The sequence below is a fragment of the Eleginops maclovinus genome, chromosome 18 (assembly GCF_036324505.1).
Source record: "Eleginops maclovinus isolate JMC-PN-2008 ecotype Puerto Natales chromosome 18, JC_Emac_rtc_rv5, whole genome shotgun sequence".
In the NCBI taxonomy this organism is placed as follows: Eukaryota; Metazoa; Chordata; class Actinopteri; order Perciformes; family Eleginopidae; genus Eleginops; species Eleginops maclovinus.
The window spans coordinates 14660813-14686217 of NC_086366.1; the positions used below are offsets into that span (position 1 = coordinate 14660813).

At 40.0% G+C, this 25405-nt stretch overlaps 1 protein-coding gene across 1 annotated transcript in view; it reads right to left on the bottom strand.

The window, feature by feature from the left end:
* The window catches only part of schip1 (schwannomin interacting protein 1), a 182317-nt gene that overhangs the window by 103016 nt on the left and 53896 nt on the right, over nucleotides 1–25405 (bottom strand). The window contains exons 6-8 of the mRNA XM_063906737.1: nucleotides 24418–24482; nucleotides 24175–24246; nucleotides 23481–23616 (exon numbers count right to left, since the gene is read on the bottom strand). Of these exons, the coding sequence (XP_063762807.1) occupies nucleotides 23481–23616; nucleotides 24175–24246; nucleotides 24418–24482 (273 nt within the window). The remainder of the gene's footprint in view (nucleotides 1–23480; nucleotides 23617–24174; nucleotides 24247–24417; nucleotides 24483–25405) is intronic.

The following is a 25405-nucleotide window of genomic DNA, read 5'->3' on the forward strand; positions in this document are numbered from 1 at the left end:
AAATCAACGGCATCTCCACTGAGCAAATCCAACTGCATTTGGATACATTTCGTAGGTTTCAGGATATTGAAAGAAGTTTCAAATGCTGTGCTGAGAGCCTATAATTGTGATATTACACAAACAACCCACTGATTCATCGGAACAGCCTGAAGATTAAGGGAAATAAATTGGTCAGCAAGATGATTAGAATGACGGATCAACAGAGGCTAAATCAGGGCTGAGTTTCCTGCACACCTTACTTTCTTATGGTACAACACAAATGATATTTTGGATGTTCTTAATTAAAAATGTCTGGTGTGTGTTGGTGAAGTTTGATTTGTTTTGTATTTTATTGATTCCTATATGTTAAGAGGGAATGCGTATGCTTAAGATAGAAGATAAGTTAGTCACCAGTGTGTGTTCATATGTGCATGTGTATGGATATCATTATGTGTACTGTATGTGTGAGCGTTACAGACAAAGGGCATAGAGGAGCCGTGTCTCATGTGAGGTGAGACCGAATTACATCAGATACCCATTTGGCCTCTGCTGAAAGGGACTGTTATAAATCCACAAACTCTTGTTCTCTCCGAGCGAGCTCATTTTATTATGGTAAAGAAAGCAAGCTTGGTTCCGTATAGCAACAGAACAGCTGGAGCTTCCTCAGCTTGACAAAGCAGGTCCTAGTGTCTCAGACACACAGCATTGTAGTTGTGCTGATCCAATGCTTATCCAGGGAAACTGGACCAGTGGGAGACATTCAGTGTCTTAGCTGAGTGCCTCCCTCCCGTCTGTTTTTGGAGCGCTTAATTGGAAGAGGGAGAATGATGTCCAGGGTAGGTAGGTACTTGGTGGTGAAACATAATGATTCTGCTCTGCCGCTCTTTTTTACAACCTTTTCTCTCTCACTTTTCTTTGTTGTCTTCATGTTTTCTTTCAGCTTTTTCAGTTTTTTGCTAGTCTGTAATTGTCTTGTCTTCACAGTTTTCTGGGTCTGTCTTTGTCATCGCACACAGTAATGTTGTGTTTATGGGACTTAAAAAGGTCCAGCCTCAAAAAATTAACCCCAGGCTGACTGGTGTTAGGCATCAGACTTTGGCATCAGAATGTAAATTAGGCAAAAGAAGCAGGAATACACTACAGAGACCATTATTTGAAACGGATATATAGGGAAAGCAATTTCCCTGTAAGGGATTAATAAAGTATGTCTTCTTCTTCTTCTTCTTGTATATTTGTAGTGTAATGGCTCGAGGCACAGAGCCAACAATATTGCAGCTGGATATAGAATAAATTGGAGCCTGAAGTTTTGCCAAACTACCATAGTATTTTCATGAGTGTATTGGCTCTTCCATATGTAATGGAAAATACTTAATACATAACACCTTCCCTTACAGCCCCTCAGTAGCTGTGGAAAAGTAAATGAATGGATAGGAGGACATTAAAAATGGAAATGTATAAAAATAAATAATTACCTGTGTTATCTCGGTTTAAATAAACAGCATTGTCATATGATTGACACTGATATGCCAGCAGAGCTTTATGAATAATGCTGATGTCAGATGAGCCTGCAGCTATTGTTTTGCTTTGTGCTATCTTTGACATCGGCGGGAGGATAAATTGAGGTGGCTGTGAAGGACTGGAGGGGATTCCACTGATTTCAGTTTTCAGATGAGGTTTTATAGATTAGCTGACATTTAGCTTTTATCAATGTAATTTCCAGGATTTCTTACGACTGAGGTACTGTTAATGTAAATGATCTTGGCCCTGTTTCCCAAAAGAGACTTACAGAAATAGTTTCAGATTTTTAGGAAGTTAAATGAGAAGATCAGTACCACTTTCGGATCGGTCTCTGAAGCTCGAAAAAAAGAAATAAACGGTTGGTATAGATCAGCATTAGGCTGGAAAGAGAGTTGTTACACTTTACAGTTGCTCTGTCAAAATACAGGAAGTTTTACAATCTGGACCTCAGCAGGACTTCTCCAGCTCACTTATATTCATTTCATATCTCCTTTTTTTATTCCATACTTACTACCACCCATACCATCTTCAATCTTGGCCCTCATTTTTACCTAAACAACACACCAGGAGAGGGGATCTTGCACAGTTGTGACGCTATTGAGATATCCGAACCTATCCACAGACAAATAAACACCTGACAAAGTATTGAAAAACTTCCTCTGCTATATTTCATGCTACAGCATGTGTCTCCAGCAACACATTTTGCATGATGACACAAAGGATGAATGCAATTCGATGCTGGTTGTTCCCTTAGATTCTTTATAACCTGTGCCATTCCAGAAGACGTACAACCGGCCTATTAGCGCTCTAATCATCTTTGTAATTACACCGTCAACTCGTTAAATGTTGTGCCATACTGTCATAAAACAAGAGTTGAGTGATAAAGGCAAACCAGGTCTTATTGACACTGGATAGCACCAATCCAGATCAACTGGAACAACTTGTTATCTACTCAATTTTGATATCCATGGCCTATATTGCTTCAGTACAATGACATGTATGTATTAGTTTTAATGGAAGAGTAAATACAGTTCTACACTAAGTGACCTTCAGCTGTTCAGGATCAGGCACGTATAGTCATGCACGCTCAAACAAACGGAGAGAGTGAATGAGAACGACAGACCGAGCGGGACGCGTCTCCCCTCGGTGGTTCCCCGAGCGGGTGTCCATCAGGCTAAATGAGAGATGAGAGGTTCAGCTTGGTGTGATCTGGATACGATCCTAATGACTGAAGCCTGGCTGACAGACTGGCCAACTGCATTCAAGCATATGGAGAAGCACAGGCAGACATCCATGCAATTACGTACATTAAAACAAACACATGCACATGTACACACAAGGTTACAAACAAAGAGGAAAGAAATCCATTGCTATTGGCAGCTGTCAGCTTCAGTCAAAGTATTTTCATCAGGTCTGAGAGAGTGTTCATCAGAGAGATGAGGCAAGGACACCTATGGGTAAAAGCTTTAATAACAGCCTTCATTTCTCCTCTACAACAAAGGAAGACAGAGAAAAGAAGAAAAGAGAGAGAAAGAAGACCAACGTGCAACTTCTTTTGCTTGATTACAGCAACACACTCTCACCCAAGAGAAATCCCTTTAGGAGGTATTTAAAGGACTTGCTCAACGAGTAATGACTGAGTATCAGCAAAGCATTACCATAGTTGCCCCAGTATTCAAACCAGACAGATATCAAACAGGCATGAACACACACACAGGCCCACATGGACTAAAACACACTTTCCCCCGTAAACATGACCTTGGTAGTCAGGCGGGCAGGGCTGAGCTACCTGTACTTTAACTAATGGAATAGAAGGGTCCTTCCTGTGTGTGGCTTAGCTTGGTTTCTCCTGAAAACAGAGTCAGTCGACGAGGCGCCATTGGATGAATACTCAAGTCTGTACACACAGATTACTTAATAAGACCATTGCAATGTTTATGTCTGGTTTAAAGAGCATTTCGGTGCCCTGGCACTCCCTGTGCTCATAAGAGAGTTTTCACCAGAAATGAAGTATCCCACAATAATAATTAGTAAGTTTCTATTTGTGTATTAGATGTGTTTATTCTCACTGACTTACACAAAATAAATAATAATAATAAAATACTAATGGTCATTTATTAAGCAAAATTGCCACATTTTTACTGGTTCCAGCATCTCTAAAGGGGAAAATGTTCTCTGATATATTGTTGTTTTGAAAAAAAAGAAATACATTGGTCTATGGACATTTTTGTGCTGAAAATATTCATCATCACATCAACATTATCATTTGTCAGGGACCTTGGTTTATGATCATATACATAAAAAATGTCACAAATCAGGAGGGATGAGAGATGAACCGTATACATCAGCTATGTGTATATTTATGTATACATGAACTTACATGTGTCCAGAGCTAGTTTGTGTGTGTTAGCCTGTATCTTTTTAGTGTGCCTGTTTTGAGTCCCCCCTGACTCAATTATTTTCTGACTACAGCAATAGGATTAGAACTTATATTCTGCTGTACAAAAAAAATAACTCAATTCCTCTGCTGGAAATATGACAATAAAAAGGAAATTGCTTTTCTTTGGTTGAGGAGAAAGAGAATAAAATGAAAATGACATTTTTCAGTTCCGAAAAGATTTTTAGTTTTATTTTCCAGAGGATATCACTTCACATAAAGGGCTGTGAGATGGAAGGCTGTGTCCACAGTCTACCATTGTCAACAAGACTAACATACTGAGGACAGAGGACCAAGGCAGATATATGTGAGACACTCACAGTAATGCTCAGTGAAGGCTAAGAACAGCTCTGACGTAATTCAAACAGCACAGTCCACATCAGTGCACTAACATAGCAGCTGTTAGGCTCTGACACCTAGACAAAACACTACAGAGCTGGAGGCCAGAAGTGACGCTGGTGGTGTTACTGTTTGATGGACTTCACAAACCTACTCCCTAAATAAACCTACAATTCCTTATTTCTTGTCTGAATTATACCAACATGCTACAAGTGAAAGATGATTGGAGTCACAAAGCCACTGAAACATGGACGGACACCTTAGGCCCCCTGCTGAGCAAGAAAATGGTTTTTGGGGGTCTAACTGAGTGCGTACTAAAGCTTGAACATTTCTTGAACATTTAATTCAACTTCAAAGTCTAGAAAGCACAATGTATTCTTTTTCAAAGTGCTTAACGGTGTATGTACGTCTGTGTACTATTCCACATGTACAAAGAAATGCATCACAAGTAACAGTTTAAGGCTTTGATTTTAATTTTCTCACTGAATAAGGTATGTGTGTGTGTGTGTGTGTGTGTGTGTGTGTGTGTGTGTGTGTGTGTGTGTGTGTGTGTGTGTGTGTGTGTGTGTGTGTATGTGTGTGTGTGTGTGTGTGTGTGTGTGTGTGTGTGTGTGTGTGTGTGTGTGTGTCTTATATGAAAGATTAAAGGCATTCTCTCATCCATTGATCAACTTCTTTTCTCCTTTGTCCATAAACATAAATAAACAAACTTTATATATTCGCTAAGAAAGAGAATTGCCAGTGTTGGAAACATTATGGATTTTTGAAATGATTAAGCCATGGCAAATAAAGCTTTTAAAGAATGTTCTAATTTATTAACAAGCAGCTGTCAAGGCCTGACGAAGATATACAGTGGGGCAAAAAAGTATTTAGTCAGCCACCAATTGTGCAAGTTCTCCCATTTAAAAAGATGAGAGAGGCCTGTAATTTTTATCATAGGTATACCTCAACTATGAGAGACAAAATGAGAAAAAAAAATCCAGAAAATCACATTGTAGGATTTTTAAAGAATTTATTTTCAAACTATTGTGGAAAATAAGTATTTGGTCAATAACAAAAGTTCATCTCAATACTTTGTTATATACCCTTTGTTGGCAATGACAGAGGTCAAACGTTTTCTGTAAGTCTTCACAAGGTTTTCACACACTGTTGCTGGTATTTTGGCCCATTCCTCCATGCAGATCTCCTCTAAAGCAGTGATGTTTTGGGGCTGTCGCTGGGCAACACGGACTTTCAACTCCCTCCAAAGATTTTCTATGGGGTTGAGATCTGGAGACTGGCTAGGCCACTCCAGGACCTTGAAATGCTTCTTACGAAGCTACTCCTTCGTTGCCCTGGCGGTGTGTTTGGGATCATTGTCATGCTGAAAGACCCAGCCATGCTTCATCTTCAGTGCCCTTGCTGATGGAAGCAGGTTTTCACTCAAAATCTCACGATACATGGCCCCATTCATTCTTTCCTTTACACGGATCAGTCGTCCTGGTCCCTTTGCAGAAAAACAGCCCCAGACTCAGTTTTCCCAGCCTGGTGCAGGTCTACAATTTAGTCTCTGGTCTCCTTTGACAGCTCTTTGGTCTTGGCCATAGTGGAGTTTGGAGTATGACTGTTTGAGGTTGTGGACAGGTGTCTTTTATACTGATAACGAGTTCAAAAAGGTGCCATTAATACAGGTAAAGAGTGGAGGACAGAGGAGCCCCTTAAAGAAGAAGTTACAGGTCTGTGAGAGCCAGAAATATTGCTTGTTTGTAGGTGACCAAATACTTATTTTACCGAGGAATTTACCAATTAATTCATTAAAAATCCTACAATGTGATTTCCTGGATTGTTTCCCCCATTCTGTCTCTCATAGTTGAGGTGTACCTATGATGAACATTACAGGCATCTCTCACCTTTTTAAATGGGAGAACTTGCACAATTGGTGGCTGACTAAATACTTTTTTGCCCCACTGTACATCTCAAACCAGTTTAAGAAAACTTGCACAGGGAAATACTGAACAGCAAACATTTAGTAATTTATGCTATATATTTCTTTCAAACAGTCCACAAGTCTTGAGGTTTGATACCCTTATTGGGTGTGTGCTGGTCTGCACCACAGGCTACTATATGTTTGAGGCAGAGCATTGCTGCTGCTGCAGCACTCATCCTTAATCTTCTCTTGATAAGCAAAAGGTCATCTTATTAAATCTGTAATCAAATATTTCCAGTGTAATAGCATTAAAACTATGCGCTGCAGTAACTCTTTTAAAATGCTTAAACAAGTAAAAGGTCTGAACAAGAAGCAGAGAGCCAAGGCATTTATCTCTCCTCACTGCCTGAAGCCAAAACACCATGCGGATTTGTCTGTGACATTAAGATCAAATTACCTTAAAAGTCATCCTTTAAATTAGGAAAAGAAGAAACACCCTTAAGTTACCTTGTTGATAAGTAAAGTACACCTTATATGTCAAACAGAGATAGATCTAGAGTACATCAATGTTATTCTTTGGATAACAAGATGTTACGACATAATCCATCCAGACTTTTTGACTGACGCGCCATAAGGAGAATGAGGTGTTGACTGTGCCTCTCGGTCGTTCACTCAGTAATTATCTCCTCTTGTATTGGGGTGGTCCATGGGGGACCGTCACTTTGCCTGCTTCTTTCATATGTGGTGCAATTATGGTTCTTTTTTTACAGCACTCAGCTGTTTCACACACATTAAGGCAGGAGAGCTGAACATATATTTCCTTGGCTTTAAATCAAAGACATTAAAAAAGAGGGAGAGAAAAGCCCTCTTAAACACACACACGCACACACAAGCAGAGAAGTTTATGATGAATGCAAGCTGCGATATAACTCTAAAGCTGGCACATTGATGACTTTCCGACAACAATGAGGATTAAAGAATGAATAAGACGAGTAACAGAAGAGGAGGATGTGACTAAATCAAACAGAAAGGGTGCTATGAATACAGAAAAATGTGAAGGAGGTAATTAAATTAGTAGGTAATAAATATAAAGCAAGGAGATAAGATTGCCCAAACAGTGGGGCACAATTGGGAGAATGGAAGGAAAGAGAGGCTAAAGAAGATGATGATAGAAGTGGAGGACATTAAATTAAAGACAGAGCCAGTCTTTAAGTCTAGGAGCTGCCTAATAACCCTTAGCTGCTGATCGGGCTGTTTCTGGGCACTGACACTAAATGTCCTGTTCAGCCGTCTCTGACCCATAATCCTCTTATCTGAGTTCAGCAGTGTAGAGTCACAAGCCACTGTTTGCTTTGAAACTGTGTGTGGAGGAGCCGTGATGGTCGTCTTTGTCTTCAGCACAGGGAACAAAGCCCAAAGAAGCGAGGGAGCGATAGGGTAGATTGAGGTGGACATAAGGTGGAATGACAAGAAAAATAAATAAAAGATTCAACCTGAAGTGATATCACACTGCGTTCCTAAGAGATATACCCTTGTGCATCCCACTGCACTTAAAAACATATTATATTGAAGGAAGACAAACTCATAAATCTTCTCTGTTATTCCCTCCAAGGTCATCCACAGAGGACTTTGTTAAATCAATGGAAGGGTGCTAAGAGGTTACCAAAGGTCAAGGACTCACTAGTTTGACTCTTCGCCTCATGTTATGTGATGTGTTAAATGTACTGTGTAAAAAAAAAACGCCGGGTCAGTTACAGTTTTCTGACCTTGGGCAGGAGCACATGCAGGATAATATGTTGGACCTGATTAGATATATGAGAAAGAATGAGCATAATTCATATTAATTACAAAATAAATCCTTGCATTTACGAGAGCTGCTTTCACCAAACCTGTGTTTCCTTACCCTATGATTATGATTAGGGTAAGGAAACACAGTGGCCTAATCCCACTTTACAAAATGCAATCCCCTAAAGGATACCTGCAGCTCTTCAATCCCCTTTGGGAGAAAAGAAAAGCAATAATGGCTTTCTGACTAGTGTGCATGTGTGTGTGTGTGTGTGTGTGTGTGTGTGTGTGTGTGTGTGTGTGTGTGTGTGTGTGTGTGTGTGTGTGTGTGTGTGTGTGTGTGTGTGTGTGTGTGTGTGTGTGTGTGTGTGTGTGTGTGTGTGTGTCATCTGATCAACTCTCCAGGATGGTCCATGCTCTGGTAAAGAGATAACTGACATAGATTGGGACCTATGGCTTCCACACTCAAATACACACACATTCATACCTGCACGTCACATGGAGAAAAAAATGATTGGTACAGCTGGAGAGAGAATCTGTAAAATGCCCAAGATTATATATATTTATTGTTACTTTGCCATGAGTGAGCTGTTTCTAGGAATCCCCCGCGGCACTGACTCTCTCGAACACAAAGAGCTGTTTCTCTGTCTGCAGGTGCCTTCTCCTTAGACATGTTAGTGTCGGTTTTTGATTTGTAAAATTCATTCAGTTGTACTGTACATGTGCAATTCATTTGATTCTGAACTGTTTCAGCTCAGCAGAGCGTTGAAGCAGAGCATTCATTTTATTTGATCCATTTCATGAATTACTGGTTACCTTGTTAGGTTGACACAAAAGGAAACTGATTTTTGACGATAGTCTAATTTCTACCAATCTGATCATGCAGTCACACAATAAAATATGAGTTCTTCTCTACTATAACCCAAAATCTGTTTGTTTTGTTTATGTTGTGGCAACCTAAACAAATAGAGACACGTTTGTTTGTGTCTAATGAAAAAGTTAAGAGAATACATATTTATCTGGGTGGCCTTTATTATATATTTTAAGCAACATTTTAGCTTTTTAAATGTTGGGGTTTGTTTGACACATGTACCTGTTGAGGTTGGTTTCATATATTTTACCGGAGATCTTATATTACTGCGGTGTGACTGCACATCTGAGCAGTTCATAAACTGTGTGACAGCCAAATATAGACATTATTCCAGCCGGGTCATATTGCACACACTGGTATTGTAATCTCTCTTCGTCTCCCCCTTATTTAATTAGAATGGGCTCATCTCACTCACCTTATACTGAATGATGACCATGCTCAGACAGGAGGGCAGATAGCACATGATAGCACCACGTAATTAAGGCTGTGGGGAGATAGCGGGCAGTGAATCGATGGCTTCAGTATTACAACTGGACAGAGTAGCTGCAATTTTTAAGTTTCAGCTTCAGGGTAAGAGCCGAAAATATACCTTTAGTGATGGATTCGGCTAAACTATGCAATCTGGCAGGTAGTGGTGTCATTGAAGCTATTCATTACAGATTCCATAACTCATATTGTTCTGCCACTATTCTCACTTCTGCTTTACTATGGGTGGTCTTTGGTTGGGTGGGTATATAGCAGAATAAGTCAGAGCCCTCTTTTGTAATTTTTGTCTTCATCTCTGTCAACAGATGGTCTATAAGATATGCTGTTTTTACCTAAAGACAACAGTCTGTATTCAATACTGTAAAGGAATCTATTGCTGACTCGTTCTCCTTTTTTACCGTCTTATCCTCGACTGTCAGGTAAACATCAGTGTTCATAAAGCATCCTGAGATGCTGCTACCTCACATGATAGTCTCAGTTGATAGACTGCACTAAACCATATATAAATACTGTAGCAGGAAACGGGGTGTACATCAGCCTCTTTAAAGGAGAACAAGATGAGCACAACAGCTTTGACAGCAAGTCTTTTAGGATAAGGCATTTCATTCTTTCCAATGATGTGCCCAGCTGTTTTCGATTAGAGATAGACAAGAGGGGTAGAAGACAAAGCTGAAACGGTTTTGGATGGAGAACACACTCTTATCGTGTTTAGTATAATTAAAATCTGAGCTGATCAATGGGACATGTGTTAGGCTGGGACCAAGGGGCAAAGGGGTTGGGATGTACTGAAGCTTAGAGAACACAGCGACACGTATGCTCAAATATAAAATCCTCTTAGCTAGTTTTGAAATGTTTTGTATGCTTGTCTATAGCAAAAGTATTCCTATTTAGTCATTTCCACTACCACGGTGACCATTATAGCTTGTGGAAAAGTACTGTTATCCATTTTCAGACACAAATATCCCAAAAATATTCAGTATAGCATGCTATACAGTTCATTTGTTACATTTGCAGCTTGATGTTTATGAAGTCTGTGTCACGATTTACATTCCTCTCCTCATTTCTGATTTCAGTCCACATATAAATCTGTACCACAGTCGTGTAGACAGGCTGTCTATCATTACAGAGAGAGAACATAGTGCTGGACAGAACACAATGTGCTTTTGGGCAGAGCAATCTGCCTTAACGAAAAGTGAATTAACTAATCTTAGAGCATAACTGGCATGCCACTGGCTGTATTGAGGCCAGCCGTATGGAAGCACGGTCCAGTGAGTTCTACTTAATAGCACATGCAGGCATACCCACGTTCACACAAGCTAACACCAGTCTTTGTGCGCTCACACTTACAAAGACAAGTAAGATGAAATATGTGTCCCTTTGCCTTGAAATTGTAAAGTTTGCTCTCTGTCAAACTCTTTTAATCTCCCTCTCAGCGTGCATTTGTTTCTTGGTTCTCAAGTTTTGGACATACACTTAGTTTGTTAGGGAGATCAAGCTTATATTAATACATTTAAAATGAACATAACCCTGATTTGAATACATTTATTATCTGAGATTTCAGCACTGACTCTGCTCCTGCTTTTGTACCACCAATCTCTTCCTTTGCTCTTGGCTACAGGAATATATCAAAATCAAATCAGTTCAACTAAACAAATTAGAGTCTGTTTAGTCATTTGTCATTTCATTACATGTGGTGTGTTAGTTAATAACTAAAATATTGTAGCTGTGCCTACCACCATGCCACCTTCACTAAACAAAATGGATATGTATTGAAAACCCTACATTACTTTGATGAATGAGGATATTTTGTGCTGCATTACGCAAAAAGGGTTCCTCCATTTAAAAAGTAACTTGTAAGAGCATAGTATTGCATTTGTGAAATACTCTGAAACATATGTATGCAAATGAGGAATTCTGGTATAGAAGCTTATTAGATATATATTGTGATCGATGTTGTAATATTTAAATAGATGTAATGTGTAATGTGAGATTCAGGTAATTTCCATATCTGAGTTTTTTTTGCCAGGGAGACAGCTGCCTACTGGAAAATGGTAATCATCCAATGAAATATTTATCCACCTTCAAGAGTAAAACAGCTGGAAAGAGACAATTCATTATTAACACTAATGTAGGACAGACCTATAGCGGTGGTGTTTGGCAAGACATTCTTTTCCAGAACTGAAATTAATAAACCATAACTGACACTGGGAAACTTCCCTAACTAGTTAGCTTCTCCTTGCTTGAACTTTCTACCTCTGCTATTCCCTGGTGAGATCTGCCTGCTACAAATGAGTGAAAATGCCTTCGTCTTAATGGCAAATGTGATCTTCTTTCTCGGCAAAACCTCTGTTCTCCCCACAGGAGGTGGGAGCCACTGAACAGTTGGATAGTAAGAATTCTTGGAAAAACGTCTCTTTTTCACATTTGCTATCTCCCTCATACACTCTTCACCACATCACTTTATTCTCCCTCTTTCTTGCTTTTTTTCAGAGTTCATGAACTCTGTGAATGACTGGTTTTGAACTGTTGGAGCTCTACGTGAGGGGAAGTGTTGTCATATCAAAGCTGTCAGGTGTTTATCTCTTTGTTCTGTGAATCCTGCATGCATCGTATCCGAGACTGTGGAAGTCAATATGCAGGCTTTGCAGTCCGGGCAGTACAACTGCGGTCATTCAGTATGCCACAAGGGTATACAGTCATCTGTCTTTGAGGCAATATGTATTACTACAATACACAAACAGAACCTGAATACCTGTTAACCTGAAGGAGCTGAAAGGTGACCCAATTCTGAGAAAATACTGTGAATTCTACCCTGAGCTGAAGTCATTTTTGAGATTTTTTCTGAATTTTAATACATTGCTATGAGAGGTGTTCATCCGTTCACTCAATGAAAGTAAAACAAATACTAAGTAAGGAAATGTCTGTTAAGAATTTTTGAAAAAGAAAGAGCTTCAACAAAAGGAAAGGCTTGTTTTACCGGTAACATTATTGTGTTCTGTGTTTGTCAACAACAATGGACCCTTGTTTCACTGAAATAAGGTCGGAAACAACAAAGGGAAATTAGATATATCAAACAGAGAGGAAAGCTTAAGATCCAGTCAGTCTTTGTGACCACTACCGGTTACTGCATCTATTTGCAGTGATTTGAGCACCATGAAAGGATGGTCACAAGGAGTCCAGCACATGAGACAACAATGGCTGGGAGGAGTGTCTTGGTGAGAACCAAAATGGAGGGATCTCCAAGCTGGTACAAAGTACAATGGTTCAGAAGACACTTATGCTTTGATTCAAGTGCGTGGTAAAATAAAAAAAATACCTATTGAACTTTACTTCCTATTACTCTTCTTATCCCTTATGTTTACATTTCTGTTCTTCCCTTACCCCTTTCGCCACTACCTCACCTCTGCATGGCTCCTCTTTTCATCTTGAAATTCTACATAAAATCTGATTTTGTCTTCACAAAATTCAGAATTTCTGAAGAAAAGTTGTTCCTCTACTAATTACCATCTTCCTCTTTTATGTGTACGTTTTCCTGTCCCCGCTTTTGACGTGCTTACAACAGTTTTCTCTCCCTGAGTAATGGTTTGTGAATGACGGCTTGTAGTGCGGTTGCTTTGAAGTCTCCCATGTGACAGTCAGATGCAGGGTTGCTAGTCGCTTCTGATCTTGCCGGTGGCTCTTAAGATGATACTTTTGCTCACCCCCGATTCCTTCCCTGAACGTAGTACAACTCATCTATTGCACTCGTTTGCAACTTTTTTTTTCTGCCACCCTCCTGTGCTTATTACTTGTAGGTACAATTTTAAACTCAAAGGGCCTTTTTCATTTTTCACATTCCTTGCTCCTCAGCCCTTTCTGTTCATCACTGCCTAAATATCGAGGCCAATTAATGTGCTGAAACTGGGTTGTGTGCTGGTCGACAGGAGGTGTTGGTGACGATAAGGACAGCACAGCCGATATCAGTTTAGTGGGCTCATAAAGCATGAAGGAGCAAAAAAAACCTCAGAATCGCCTTCATTGACTTTGTGTCTTGCAAGAGGCCAGGTGTTTACCTTATGGTTACACGTTATCTCAATCCCCTCGCAGAGTGCTTGTGTGATGATAATACAGTACTGAAGAAGGTTTTTGGGTTCCTTTTATTGGCTGATTTCTCTCGTTATCAGCTACATAATCAACATTCCCTACACACAGACATCATTACCGAGATGGATTTTCTGCATGAGAGTTAGGTTAGAGGGAGACGAGGAGGCCTCTTCTCCATCTTTTCATTAATCACAAATCAGTATATTTCTCTCTGGAGACCAGACCACTCAGTGGGAAGGAGAATGGGCTCTTTCTCCCCTCTTTTTATCTCCCTTCTGTTCAATACATTTCCACTCTGTTCTTCTTCTCTGCATTTCTCTAGTGTCTAAATGCCAAACCAATAAACCGAGAGACAAAATCCCCTTCCTCCCGCTCTCCGTCTGAAAAAGATTACATGTTCAGTACGCTGGTAACCCAGACAAATTGGCTTTACTTGAACATTTGAAGGCAGCGATTGCCTTAAAAAACTGTAAGTAATAAAAGAAAATGATAATTCAATAAGTTTAAAGGACATTTACTTAAATTCTAAAAGACTGGAAGTAACAATTAAGCTTAGTGCACTCAAAGCAAATTTGACTTAATATCTGCAGTAAAATCTTTTTTGAGCCCAATGTTTCAACTTAATAGTGTTAGATACAAATATGTAATGTACCCAAACAAGTTTATTGAATCAGTTATTTAGAAGCTGGCAAAGGGCTGCAGTGCTAACAACGGGTGTGGTGCTGTCTAAGAATGTACGTGTAAACGGTGCAATGTGAAATACTAATAACCTATGTTGATAATTGTAAGTTAAGTTCGATATGTTTTAAAAAGTAGATCTGTTCATATCTTACACATTATACTTTACATTTATGCCTGCTTTATTGTAAGATTCTCGTGAAAACAATCATCCTTTAATATAAAACAACACACTGAGATTGGTAAAGTAATTACCTTAATCTTAAAACTGCGTATTTAGGCAATTTTTACTTATGTTCCTCATGCAGATACAAATCCTGGACTAACACTGTATTTTTTTATATAACTCACAGCTTAGAGCAGATCTGAGTGAGCAGACAAATACACAACGATCGCTGTTGAGTGAACGCTGTCTCTTATATTTCCACAGTCAGTTTGGTGTAACCTACTGCTGTACGCCTCGGCAGTCACTCTGACTATTAGTGAGATCTGACAGGGCTGAATAAGCAGAGGGATTGTTCAAGTTGAATAACAACATAAGGAGCCTATCAAAAATACAAGTTCATCAGACCGGGCGGTGAAAATCACTGAAAAGGAAGCCGTCATTCTAACAAGAAACAAGAAAAATGAGAAGCATACAAAATCGAAGGAAGAAATTGTTTTTGAGAGAAAACACAAGAACAGAGAGGAATTTGTTTGGTCTACTCTGATGCCCCTTTACTGTTTAAGCAAGAGAATGGCTGGTGCTCCATGAACCTGCTGGTTGTCCTTTCATAAGCACATGAAAATATGACCTTGATTTGCAACATAAACTGCATTCTATCATGCTCAACAGTGCAATACACACTGCCCGGCCAAAAAAAAGGTCACACAACATGAACCTAGACCAGACCAACTGCAGCAACCCCAGATCATAGCACTGCCCCCCACAGGCTTGTGACCTTTTTTTTGGCCGGGCAGTGTATATGTTCATGAAAGAAGACATTGAGCGAGTGCTATTCCACTGGTAGCAACGATGAAACCTCAGTCACATCTTCAATGTCTATCCCTGCATCGCCATATCCTTCTATACTGAAGCAGCATCAACTTGCCTGCAAGATAATGGTGCGAGTGGAGAACTCATGCTGAGACAAATTGCCACATCGCTGTAACCTTGTTTTCAGATGGCAAAATCTTTCAACCACATGTTCATGTGCACTCTTATTTTTGGGTTCACATGTAAAAGGAATGCAGAATAATAAGCATTCCGCATTATGGTGATATGTGTGTTAATATTTTGGTGTGGCACCTTGAGTCCCAGTTTAAGTGAGGCAGCGAGGGAAGGGAGGAGAGAGGATAATGATCCTGCTGATAATGGAGGAGTGGAATCTTGTAAATGAGGCTGGATATGCACAGTGCTGCAGGCTGTTCTTTACACCCAGTGTCACACACAGACACACACACGCCCACACATCTTGAAGCATTTGAGGTCTACAGTATGTGCAAAATCTTGTCACATACAAATGAATAGTAAAACACTCTGCCTTACCTCTTCATGTGCCTGTGCATGCCTGTGTGCGTGAATACCTGATGTGTGAGGCTGAGAGCATGAGCACTATTAATAAAACATTGTCACCAACGGCGCTGCTTACAAGGAGGCAGGGCTTATTACGCATGAGCAAAAAGCAGGCTTTACCCTCATCTCCACTCAGGTAAGATTTATAAACACATGGCTTTGGTAGATTCAAATTTTCTAAATGTGGTATCAGGCAAAATTAGATATCTACTGTTTTCAGATAATTACGACCAACAGCTACACAATAAAATGTCTAATAGCCTATTTGTGTATCTTGAAAAGCTGTCACTCTTATATTATGTTCTTATCCCAAATAAATATTTATATCATGCCCAATAACATTCCTTACTACCAATTTTATTCAAATCCATTCAAATCCTAATATTAGGTTAATTATTTTTCATGCAGACAGAACAGTTGAAATGCTAAAAAAAGTAAAATACTTAATTAAAAAAAAACATTAATTGGACTGACTGGATTTAGAGTGCCCTCTCTTCATCCCCTTACGCTGAACAATAAATAACCACACAAAACCATCCTTTATTTCCTACATGAATAAGTCGTACTTTACTGCTTGAATCTGGAGATCCCTAAAGTGTAGTTCATGCCTATCAGCTTTTATCAGTGAATGATGTCCTGTATCCATCATCTGAATGTCCCACTTATAGTTTAGAAATCTTCCAAGGATGTCTTCATTGTAATGAACGACCCATTGCAGTTTGTGGCTAATCTGTCCTTGATTACCGAGCAAAGCCCCAATCAATAGATCCCAGAGCTAAGATACTGTAGTTCACATAGTAATATCTTTCTGCTGCTCTTCATATCCCCACTGCCCCCAATCAGATATTAATGATCAATTATAGCTATGTCGCTGGAGAAATAGAAATCAATGAGATGATGTGGTGTTGGGGGTTGCGGGTTTGTAGAGAACAAAAAAGCCTTTGGTATGTCAAAATGGAGGGCAAATAAGAGCTGAAGGAACATTAATAATAACATATAGAAACAAGAAGCATTGAAAAAACTGCATTAATGCTATAGTACAGTAGAGTAAAATGTCATTTAAAAATGTATAGGACATGTTGTACAGAATATTGTAGCATCAGTGCAGCCATTAGAGTGCAATGCTTAGAGTAATATCTTATTTATGGCCCCAAAGGGGTTTGATCCAGCATTGTTTACAGATTTCATTAGCCTATTATCAACTCTATGGACTGCCTTTAAGCCTGCACATTAAAGAGAACAAACGTTTATTTCTATGTCAAAAAAGAACAGAAGCAGCAAGAAATGAAAATATTGAAGGCAAGCTAGAACAAACCCAACAGCTTGTTCACAAGTCTGACGTAATCCTGAAACACGTTAATATTTAATTGGAGTGTCGTGAAATTAAAAGACTCAAGGAAGGGAGGCAGAGGACGAAAGATAGAGCAGACACAGCAAGAGAGAGAAAGAAAGAGAGGGTCCTAGATACGCCACTGCTAAACAAAACATCAACTCACCTCTCTCTTTAATTACCCATTTCTTGATAATGGGTTATTATCTTTGAAAGGGGAGGCCCTTAACAATATTATGAGAGGGAAACAGAAGGGGGTATCTTGTTGACTGATAATGTCCTCCGCAGAACAACATCAAGAGTCTTCGCAGTTCCAACAATTTTGACTGGATTTTTGAATACTGATACTGGATTAATGTTCAGTATATAAGGGGAGGAATACCCTCCCAAAACAGAGCGATGATGCATTTTGACCCAGTGTTTAACGACCTGGACTACTCCCTGCTTCTATTCTGCTGGTCTGTCCCCACAAAGCAGAACAGTGACCCCCTGTGGATTCTATGAGAACACGTAACATGACTTCCCTCCAAAGGAAGGAATGGCATCATTTCTAAACAAATGTCCTACATACATAAGCAATGTGCAGTTTGAAATACAATGCAGTTATATTTAGTTTGGTGAAGCTGCATTCATTTCAAATGGCTTTTCCATGCACTTCATGCATGGAAGAACATGCTCTGGGGGTTTGACCAATTAAAACTCAGTGTGCATTACACTCACACACACACACACACACACACACACACACACACACACACACACACACACACACACACACACACACACACACACACACACACACACACACACACACACACACACACACACACACACACACACACACACACACACACACACACACACAGCACGTCCAGCATGTCAGATGATGTAATGTGTATTACACACCTCAGAGGGTATACTACATGACATGTCCCAGGTGTGAAAGGGCCGATGTTTGACTTGACATGCCGCTGGTGGGTGATTAGCAGATACTCAGACCTCGCTGCCCCCCATCAGACATTATTGCACTGAAGGCTCCATCTCCATAATACATGATTAAAAGAGTCATATGAATGCCCTTCACATGTCTGCAGGCATTTTAAAAGATACAAAGAGCTGAACTGCATAGACAGAAAAGCCTTGTATTGTTTTCAGTCCACTCAGTTTGGTTGCAGTCACAAGGGAACGTAACTTCTACAACTAGGGCCAGACTCGCTCCACATAAGGTGGTGATGGAGCGGTGAGAGGTCTCTAATGATTCTGTCAATCAGCACCTTGGCTGGTGTGTCAGAGCAAGTCTTCTTACATCCTGCCAGGGCTGTCAATCTGTCCGCCCCCCCCCTTCAGACACAGTGGGGACCCTGCACACATACATCCGCACCGCTACCATTCAGTACATCTTATCTAGCTGAGGGATTATGTCAATTAAATCTGCAGCCCTCACTCTCCAGGAATAGGAGTATAACTCCACATGTAAGATGCTTCCTCAATCAATTTACCCCTGATGAATGAAGAAAAATTATTAAAGATGTAAATCGCCTCCATGAGGCTCCATAAACCTAAAATAATTCTAGGAAATCCTTAATCGCCTGACCTAGGCTTTTTGCATTGTCCTTGGTATTTCAGTAAAAGGATTGTAAAAGCATTGGCTGCAGTAACACCCAGCCTCCAGTGATGAGGAGACTGGTGGGGGTTAGCATTAATTTCCAAAGCGTTATGGCATTTGCATAATTACCATACATCATTACAGTGATGTTCTAGTCCACAGTGGAAGAGAAGTGGGGAACACTTTAGGGAAATGCCCTTCTTGGAAGTCTGACAGTGTGCGGCAGACAACTGGCTTAATAACTGAAATTGTGATGATGAAGTATAATTGTGTAGTTTTCGAAACAATATTAAACGGCAAGGCCTGTTCTTGAGTCTGACTGAAGGTTTATACAGAATATTTGCTCTCCATTATCTGCAGCATCAGAAGACTGTATATTGTTTCCTGACTATGTGATTGCTGCATTATATTTATTTAAAAATATGTCATGTCCTATAAATAGTTAAAACTGCTATAATAATAATGGTCTGTATGCTGCTACTGATTCATTTACATGTTTATGTTTAAGAATATTAGATTTGACTTCTTTTTTACTTTTAAAATGGTCAAAGGGTAATTTGCTGTTCATATTGTTGTTACAAGGTTTGTGATTTAGGGGCAAAAAATTGAATTGACTTGGAATGACCTGACATTTTGTCAACATAATTTGTTTTAATACACGTCGTGATTTTACCTCAATAAGGTCAATAATATTGAACAAAAAATGGCTTTGTAAAGCACTTTCCTCTCCTGTGGTTGACTAATTGAAGACCGGTGAGTTGCCATTGTCTAGCTATCATTGAATGGTACACCATGAGGTAATGTACAGTAAATACAACAGCATGAGGGCAGTGAGCCTGTAGGAGCGTCTTTCAGATCATAACAATGCTGAGAGCTTAGTGTAAAAACCATTCTACTGGTGATACAATATGTGACCTTTCCTGCTTTTCTTGTAGTACAGAAAGGTTGACTTGTACAGTTAATAAAAAAACTGCCAGGATTATTATCATGACAGCTCAGTGACATGGCAACACTCTGGACCCTCTGCTGGATTACAGGGTTAAAAATAAATGTGAGAGGTTAAATGCTTTGATATAGGGTTGCTCTGTAATCTGCTGAATGCTTTGTGTAATTATGAATTTTAGTCGGCTACAGAAAATTCTGTGGGTTATTCTAGTGCAGACCTAGAAGTTAATAAAGGGTCTAAGGACAGAGGGTGTTGTATTCATTTTCTGTACACACTGTGAAGTCCCCGGAGAGAAATGTCAAATGTGTAATATTGGGCTATATAAATAAACTTTGATTGATTGATTGAAGTTAACCCGGAGACCTTGATAAGGTGAGTGAATTTTTGCTTTCTCTCTCATCTCTGCTTTATTCCGTCGAGTTACTGAATATCTTCCCTTTGTGCACATCACAGGTAACGGTACTCAAAAAGTAGAAATAGGTTTTCCATGGCAATTCCCCAAACTTTGCATAACCTCTTTTTTTTTCTCCCCTGCTGAGCTTCGACTGTGTTACTGCAGCTGCATGACCTGATAAAGCCAAGAGAACAGTAGGTGGGGTTGCAAGTGATAAAGAGCCTGAGACAGAAACAGAGTGTGAGAGCCAGAACTAGAAAAGATGCCCGGACACGAGAAAAATAGAAATACATTAAATATGAAAGGCGGAGGGAGAAATAAACTATGACGTGGCCAGAAAGAGGAGGAAGAGGAGGGGAAGATTAAGAGAGAAGTGATGGAGAGGGCAGAGAAGGAGAAACATGACAGCTGGCAGACGGAAAATGCGGCGCTGCTCTGCCCAGACCAGTCTCACTGCACCTTAGAGGGCCAGATGGACCAACCTGCCATGTGTGCCCTTCATCAGCAGAGACACAGATAATTGTTTTGAAACCGTATAATTCACATACTCATTTATCTAAAGGCAGGACAACACGTGTATGTTTTGCACAAGTCCAAAAACTAAATACATATTCCCTACTTTCATCATAGCGCTTTACAATCATTTAACAAAAGGATTTTAAATCAGTGTTGTGCATTAAGGTTGGATAGTTTTAGAATTTTGAAGTTAATTGATACTTAAAGAGGAGTGAACACCTAAACATATTTTTTTAAACGGGCAAAAAACGTTTGTGTCCTGCTACCATTCAATCATATGCATATCTATCTTGAGGTTATTGCTTTCTCAATATTGTCAACACCTGTGTCTGCTGCTACAACTGGTGAAGTCACTACCTCAGAGTAGTACAAAATTGTAAAATGGTAAAAATAAAAGCCAGTGTGATACAGGACCTCCCTCTAGTGTCAAAACCTGGTACCTACATCATAGATCACACTTCAGCACCAACACAATGGAAAGCTCTCGTCCATCAGTTCTTGTAAAACACAAGACAGGAAACTAGACTTTATTCTAAATTTAGGATTAAAATATAAAAATCATCTTGTATTGGTTCAGATCTTCTCTCGATGTGTGTGTCCATCCTCAGTTCTCAAGTAATTTCGTGGCAATCCTGCTAGAAAAACATCGGGCCAGTCCCCAAACACTATTGATTGATGTCTGGTTATAAAAATTCATCTATCATCTAGACAGTCTGAAATGAAAGCTGTCGTGGTCTGTGTCCCTGCGCCTGTGTTTGTGTGTGTGTGAGCTCACTCTCCCTTGTGTGTGTGCATGTTTGTGTTCTTGTAGGTGGTTGGGAGTGTTGATGTGGTATAGTATTATGAAACAATAAAATGTAGACAGCTGATTCATATCTGGACATAAAAGCCAGAGTTTTGTTAGGTTCCTCTTTAATGAAACCTATAATTTCTGCCTCCCTCTGTGGTGTTGCCATGGAGCAGAGGGATCGATCACAAAGAGAGATATCCAGAGCTGCTCTATTTCTGCAGGATTGTCATGGCAATGAGTGAGCCGAGTTACAACGTGAAAGATCATTTACACAGTAAAGAGTCAAATGTCAACTATATTTCAGTCACACACTGCTAAAAACATCAGTCATCCCTCTTAAAAATAACATAAGGCTGAAAAATAGCTTGTTTATGGACACACACACACACACACACACACACACACACACACACACACACACACACACACACACACACACACACACACACACTGCACTGCAGCACACTTTTGTCAAAGACTGATGTTATAGGCACAAAGGTTACAAATTCAATCACTTTAGAGATGGCTGCCACATCATTGTGTCTCCTTTCCTCTGTGTGTGTGTGTGTGTGTGTGTGTGTGTGTGTGTGTGTGTGTGTGTGTGTGTGTGTGTGTGTGTGTGTGTGTGTGTGTGCGTGTGCGTGTGCGTGTGTGCGTGTTGAACTGTGCGTGCACCCATGAATGTATAGACCCTGCATGGTGTGGATTGAGAATGTGATGCTGGGTCGACAGAAACAGCGCCGTTAGAAATTCAAACAGGGTGGAGTTGTCACATCGACAAAATGAGAGAGGAAGAAGGCCGAAGAGGGAAACTGTATCAAGCGAGACAGGGTACAGATAATACAGCAGGTATCCAGAGGACTGTTATATTAAATATAATCATGAACTCACATGAGAGAAGCCAAGCCTCAGTTTCCCAAAGAGGAGATAATGTCTACAGTGTCAGCACATTCAACCAGAGTCAAATCTGTTTTTGATCTGAGTTTACCCTCTACTGCTAAACTCTCTCTCCCTTGATCTCAGCTGGTCTGAGAAACAGAGAACATGCACACAATCACACACAGACCAACGGTTCATTGTTTTTCAGTTATTTTCTGATTTATTATAATGCACTGATTTTGAATAATTATTGTGAAACCGTATAATTAATACAATAAATATGAGTGCTTGGAAAGACCCACCAGAACAGTACTCTCTATGTGTTCCTATTCCTTTTTAATTACAAATGAATCACTGGCCTTTGACACATGCTTTCTCTGTTGTTCCTGGTGATAATCATCTGCCTTTGTTTAGAGGCCTTAATCACTAAATATTGCCTGGCCACCAATGTTCACTATGTGTGTGTGTTATGTGTGTATAGAATATATAAAGCCTCTTGACTATATCAACAACCTTCTTGACCTGAACACTGACCAGTACGGTGCTCACTTCACATGTAACTGAAAGCTGCTTTCTTTGCAGAGTGCGCACATTTTATTCCAGTTGCTCACCACTTTATAAATCTCTTCACCCCGTTTATTCACAGGAATCCAAATCAAACAGCCTTCTTCTGTATAAAAGCTTTTTCTCTGTAGCAGATGTGTGGACAAGCACCACCTAAGTGTGCTCATTCACAGAAATCTCCAAGCTGTCTCTGAGATTTAACCTTCCTGTTGACTTCAGGCTCAGAGATTAGTAAAGAAGTGTGCACACACTTGCTATTCAGCCAGAAGGCGGGAGACAACGTCAGTATAGAATTATAATGACCAGAACATACGCAGGCGAGAAAATCCTGGGGATTTACTCTGGGCTGGTTAAATGAAGGGAAGAAGTGTTGAATATGAATAGCTGCCCACTGATTTCAATTCTCAATGTGTTGTTGCTCTGAGAAAATGTTTGTGTAGGTCAAACCAAACCCATGAATATTTACTCTCTGCTCCCAGAGAAGAGGATGCTTGTGAGTCTGCATACTGAGGGACTTAGCTGAGAGATATTGCCACCTTCTGGACATGAATGGGAATATACACACTGTAACATATTCTCCACATACAGTAAGATGCACAATACTCTTAAGGCCCCAACTGTAACATTGTTTATATGTCACATATTTATATCTCAAGTGTGCGTGAACAAAACCTTATTGAGTAAAAATATAAATGTATATGAGAACACATGTGACACATATCCTTTAACACACTGCCTCCTGAACACGGTCAGTCACAGCGCTGTCTGAATGCCTCGAGTTTGTAATACAAAATATGTTTGGCATATGCATGACTTACTGGGGTGCTGCCATCTGACAGGGTTGTCATGCTGATTGACATGCTCATCTTGTCAGAGGAGGAGAGGGAAGGTGGCGAGGGGCTCCTCTTCTCCGCTTCCTGTCTCTGGAGGAAGTCACGCCAAGCCCGCTGGATACTACAAGTAATGTCGAATAGACAGTGTAAACACAGTAGCAGGGATGACCATTCAAGCTTCTTGATTTATTTGACTTATGATATACTAAAATGAAGGTTAGTTTTATTGATATCAGTCAATCACAAGGGGAAAGGTCTTCATATTTCACGGCATTCTAGCTTTAAAGTGCATCCATTATATTTCCTCAATAATCCAAATCACAACCAATTCCCACTGTAATAACAGCTGGAGCAGTAGTCTGTAACCTTTGTGGCTTGTTAAAATGACATACCATCTATTTGTGAACAGTTGTGAAAGGTGACATGTTATCTTGAGCTATGCACATTTACACATAAAAAGAAGGAAAATTGAACAGTTTTTCAAAGACAAATGTGACATTTGAAGAAAAAACGTATAAAAATAAGAGGCCTGCGAGACAGTGTGACCCTCTTGCTTTCTCAGGTTGGGAATCACAGACTTAGGAACGGTCAGAAATATGCAAATCACATATCTAGACAAACTGTATCGAATAACTATTATAAAGCCCTTTTTTCTATTTTTAGTAAAAAAACTACTCACATCAACACCTTGGTCTCAATGGGTGGCATGTTGATATTGATGTTGTTGTCTAGGTCCATTGTCAGATGATCACTGAGGAGGGGAAGGGGTGTAGGGGACATTCAGAGGACACACACAAGAGCGATCTCAGTCTGGGTTATCAGTAATTAAACAGCGATGGCTGGGTCACATCTGGAGGGACAATAGCAGGCTGCTCATTTTATCTCTGTGTTGTGTTTATTGCATGAGTATTTGTAAACCCACCTCTGCAGCTGGAAACCCCCATCATTAACATGCTTGAAGCCACTCTGGAGGCTCTTCAGCTGCTCCTATGTGAGAAAGAGACAGGAGGAGAGACAAAAAATAAGAGAGCAGTTGACATCTCGGACATGGTGCTTTGGAGCATACATAGGGAGCAAGAGGCGATGCGTTCAGTGTTTGTGTGAGCGCAGATGTGATTAAATGTTTGGAAGATGGGGAATCATTGTGCTGAGCTCAGGGCCCCCTGCAGCAAGTGGTTTGGCATTTTGGCTCAGCTAGAGGTTTTTCTTGTGAAGTTAGTGAATTGAGCTCTGGAAAAACTCGGCCAAATTGCTAGTTCAGCATTTTTCAAGGCGTTTGGCCCAGAAGCAGAGAGAGGAGAATCAAACATAGAGAGACAGGCAGGGCAGAGAAGATACGGCAGGACATAATTCATGAGCTGTAGCACAGTTGTTACACAGATGTGACCGACATGATGGAGATGAGAGCAATGAAACTTTACACTTTCAATTAAACGACTTTTAGCTCCATTCTCCGCTCCTCGCCTGTGGCTCTCCTCCCCTCTGCTCCATACTCGAACTTAAATAGTGTTGTGTAATGAGGACAGGCCTGCCTCTACATAATTGAGCAGACTAATTCAATTACAAAGGAGCAACAAAGTTTAAGTGGAGTAGTTCTTCCTGATGAGCCAAGAGGGCCACATCAGAGCACTAAGCAGCAACCAGCTACATCTCTGTGTATGTGCGTGTGGATGTGTGAATTGACAGTGAACCTGCAAAATTCCCAACTTTTATTTGACTTTTTGCTTGATTGCTCTGCATAATGAAGTGTGCATGAAATAATATATTGCTTCTATCAGATGGCAGATTGCCCTATAAATGGACTAATACTAAGAAATATATTACATCTAATAGAGCACTAAGAAATATGGCTGAACTACAGTGGTTACTCTTAGGTGTTTAATATTCATTAACTAGCTATATATGTGCTG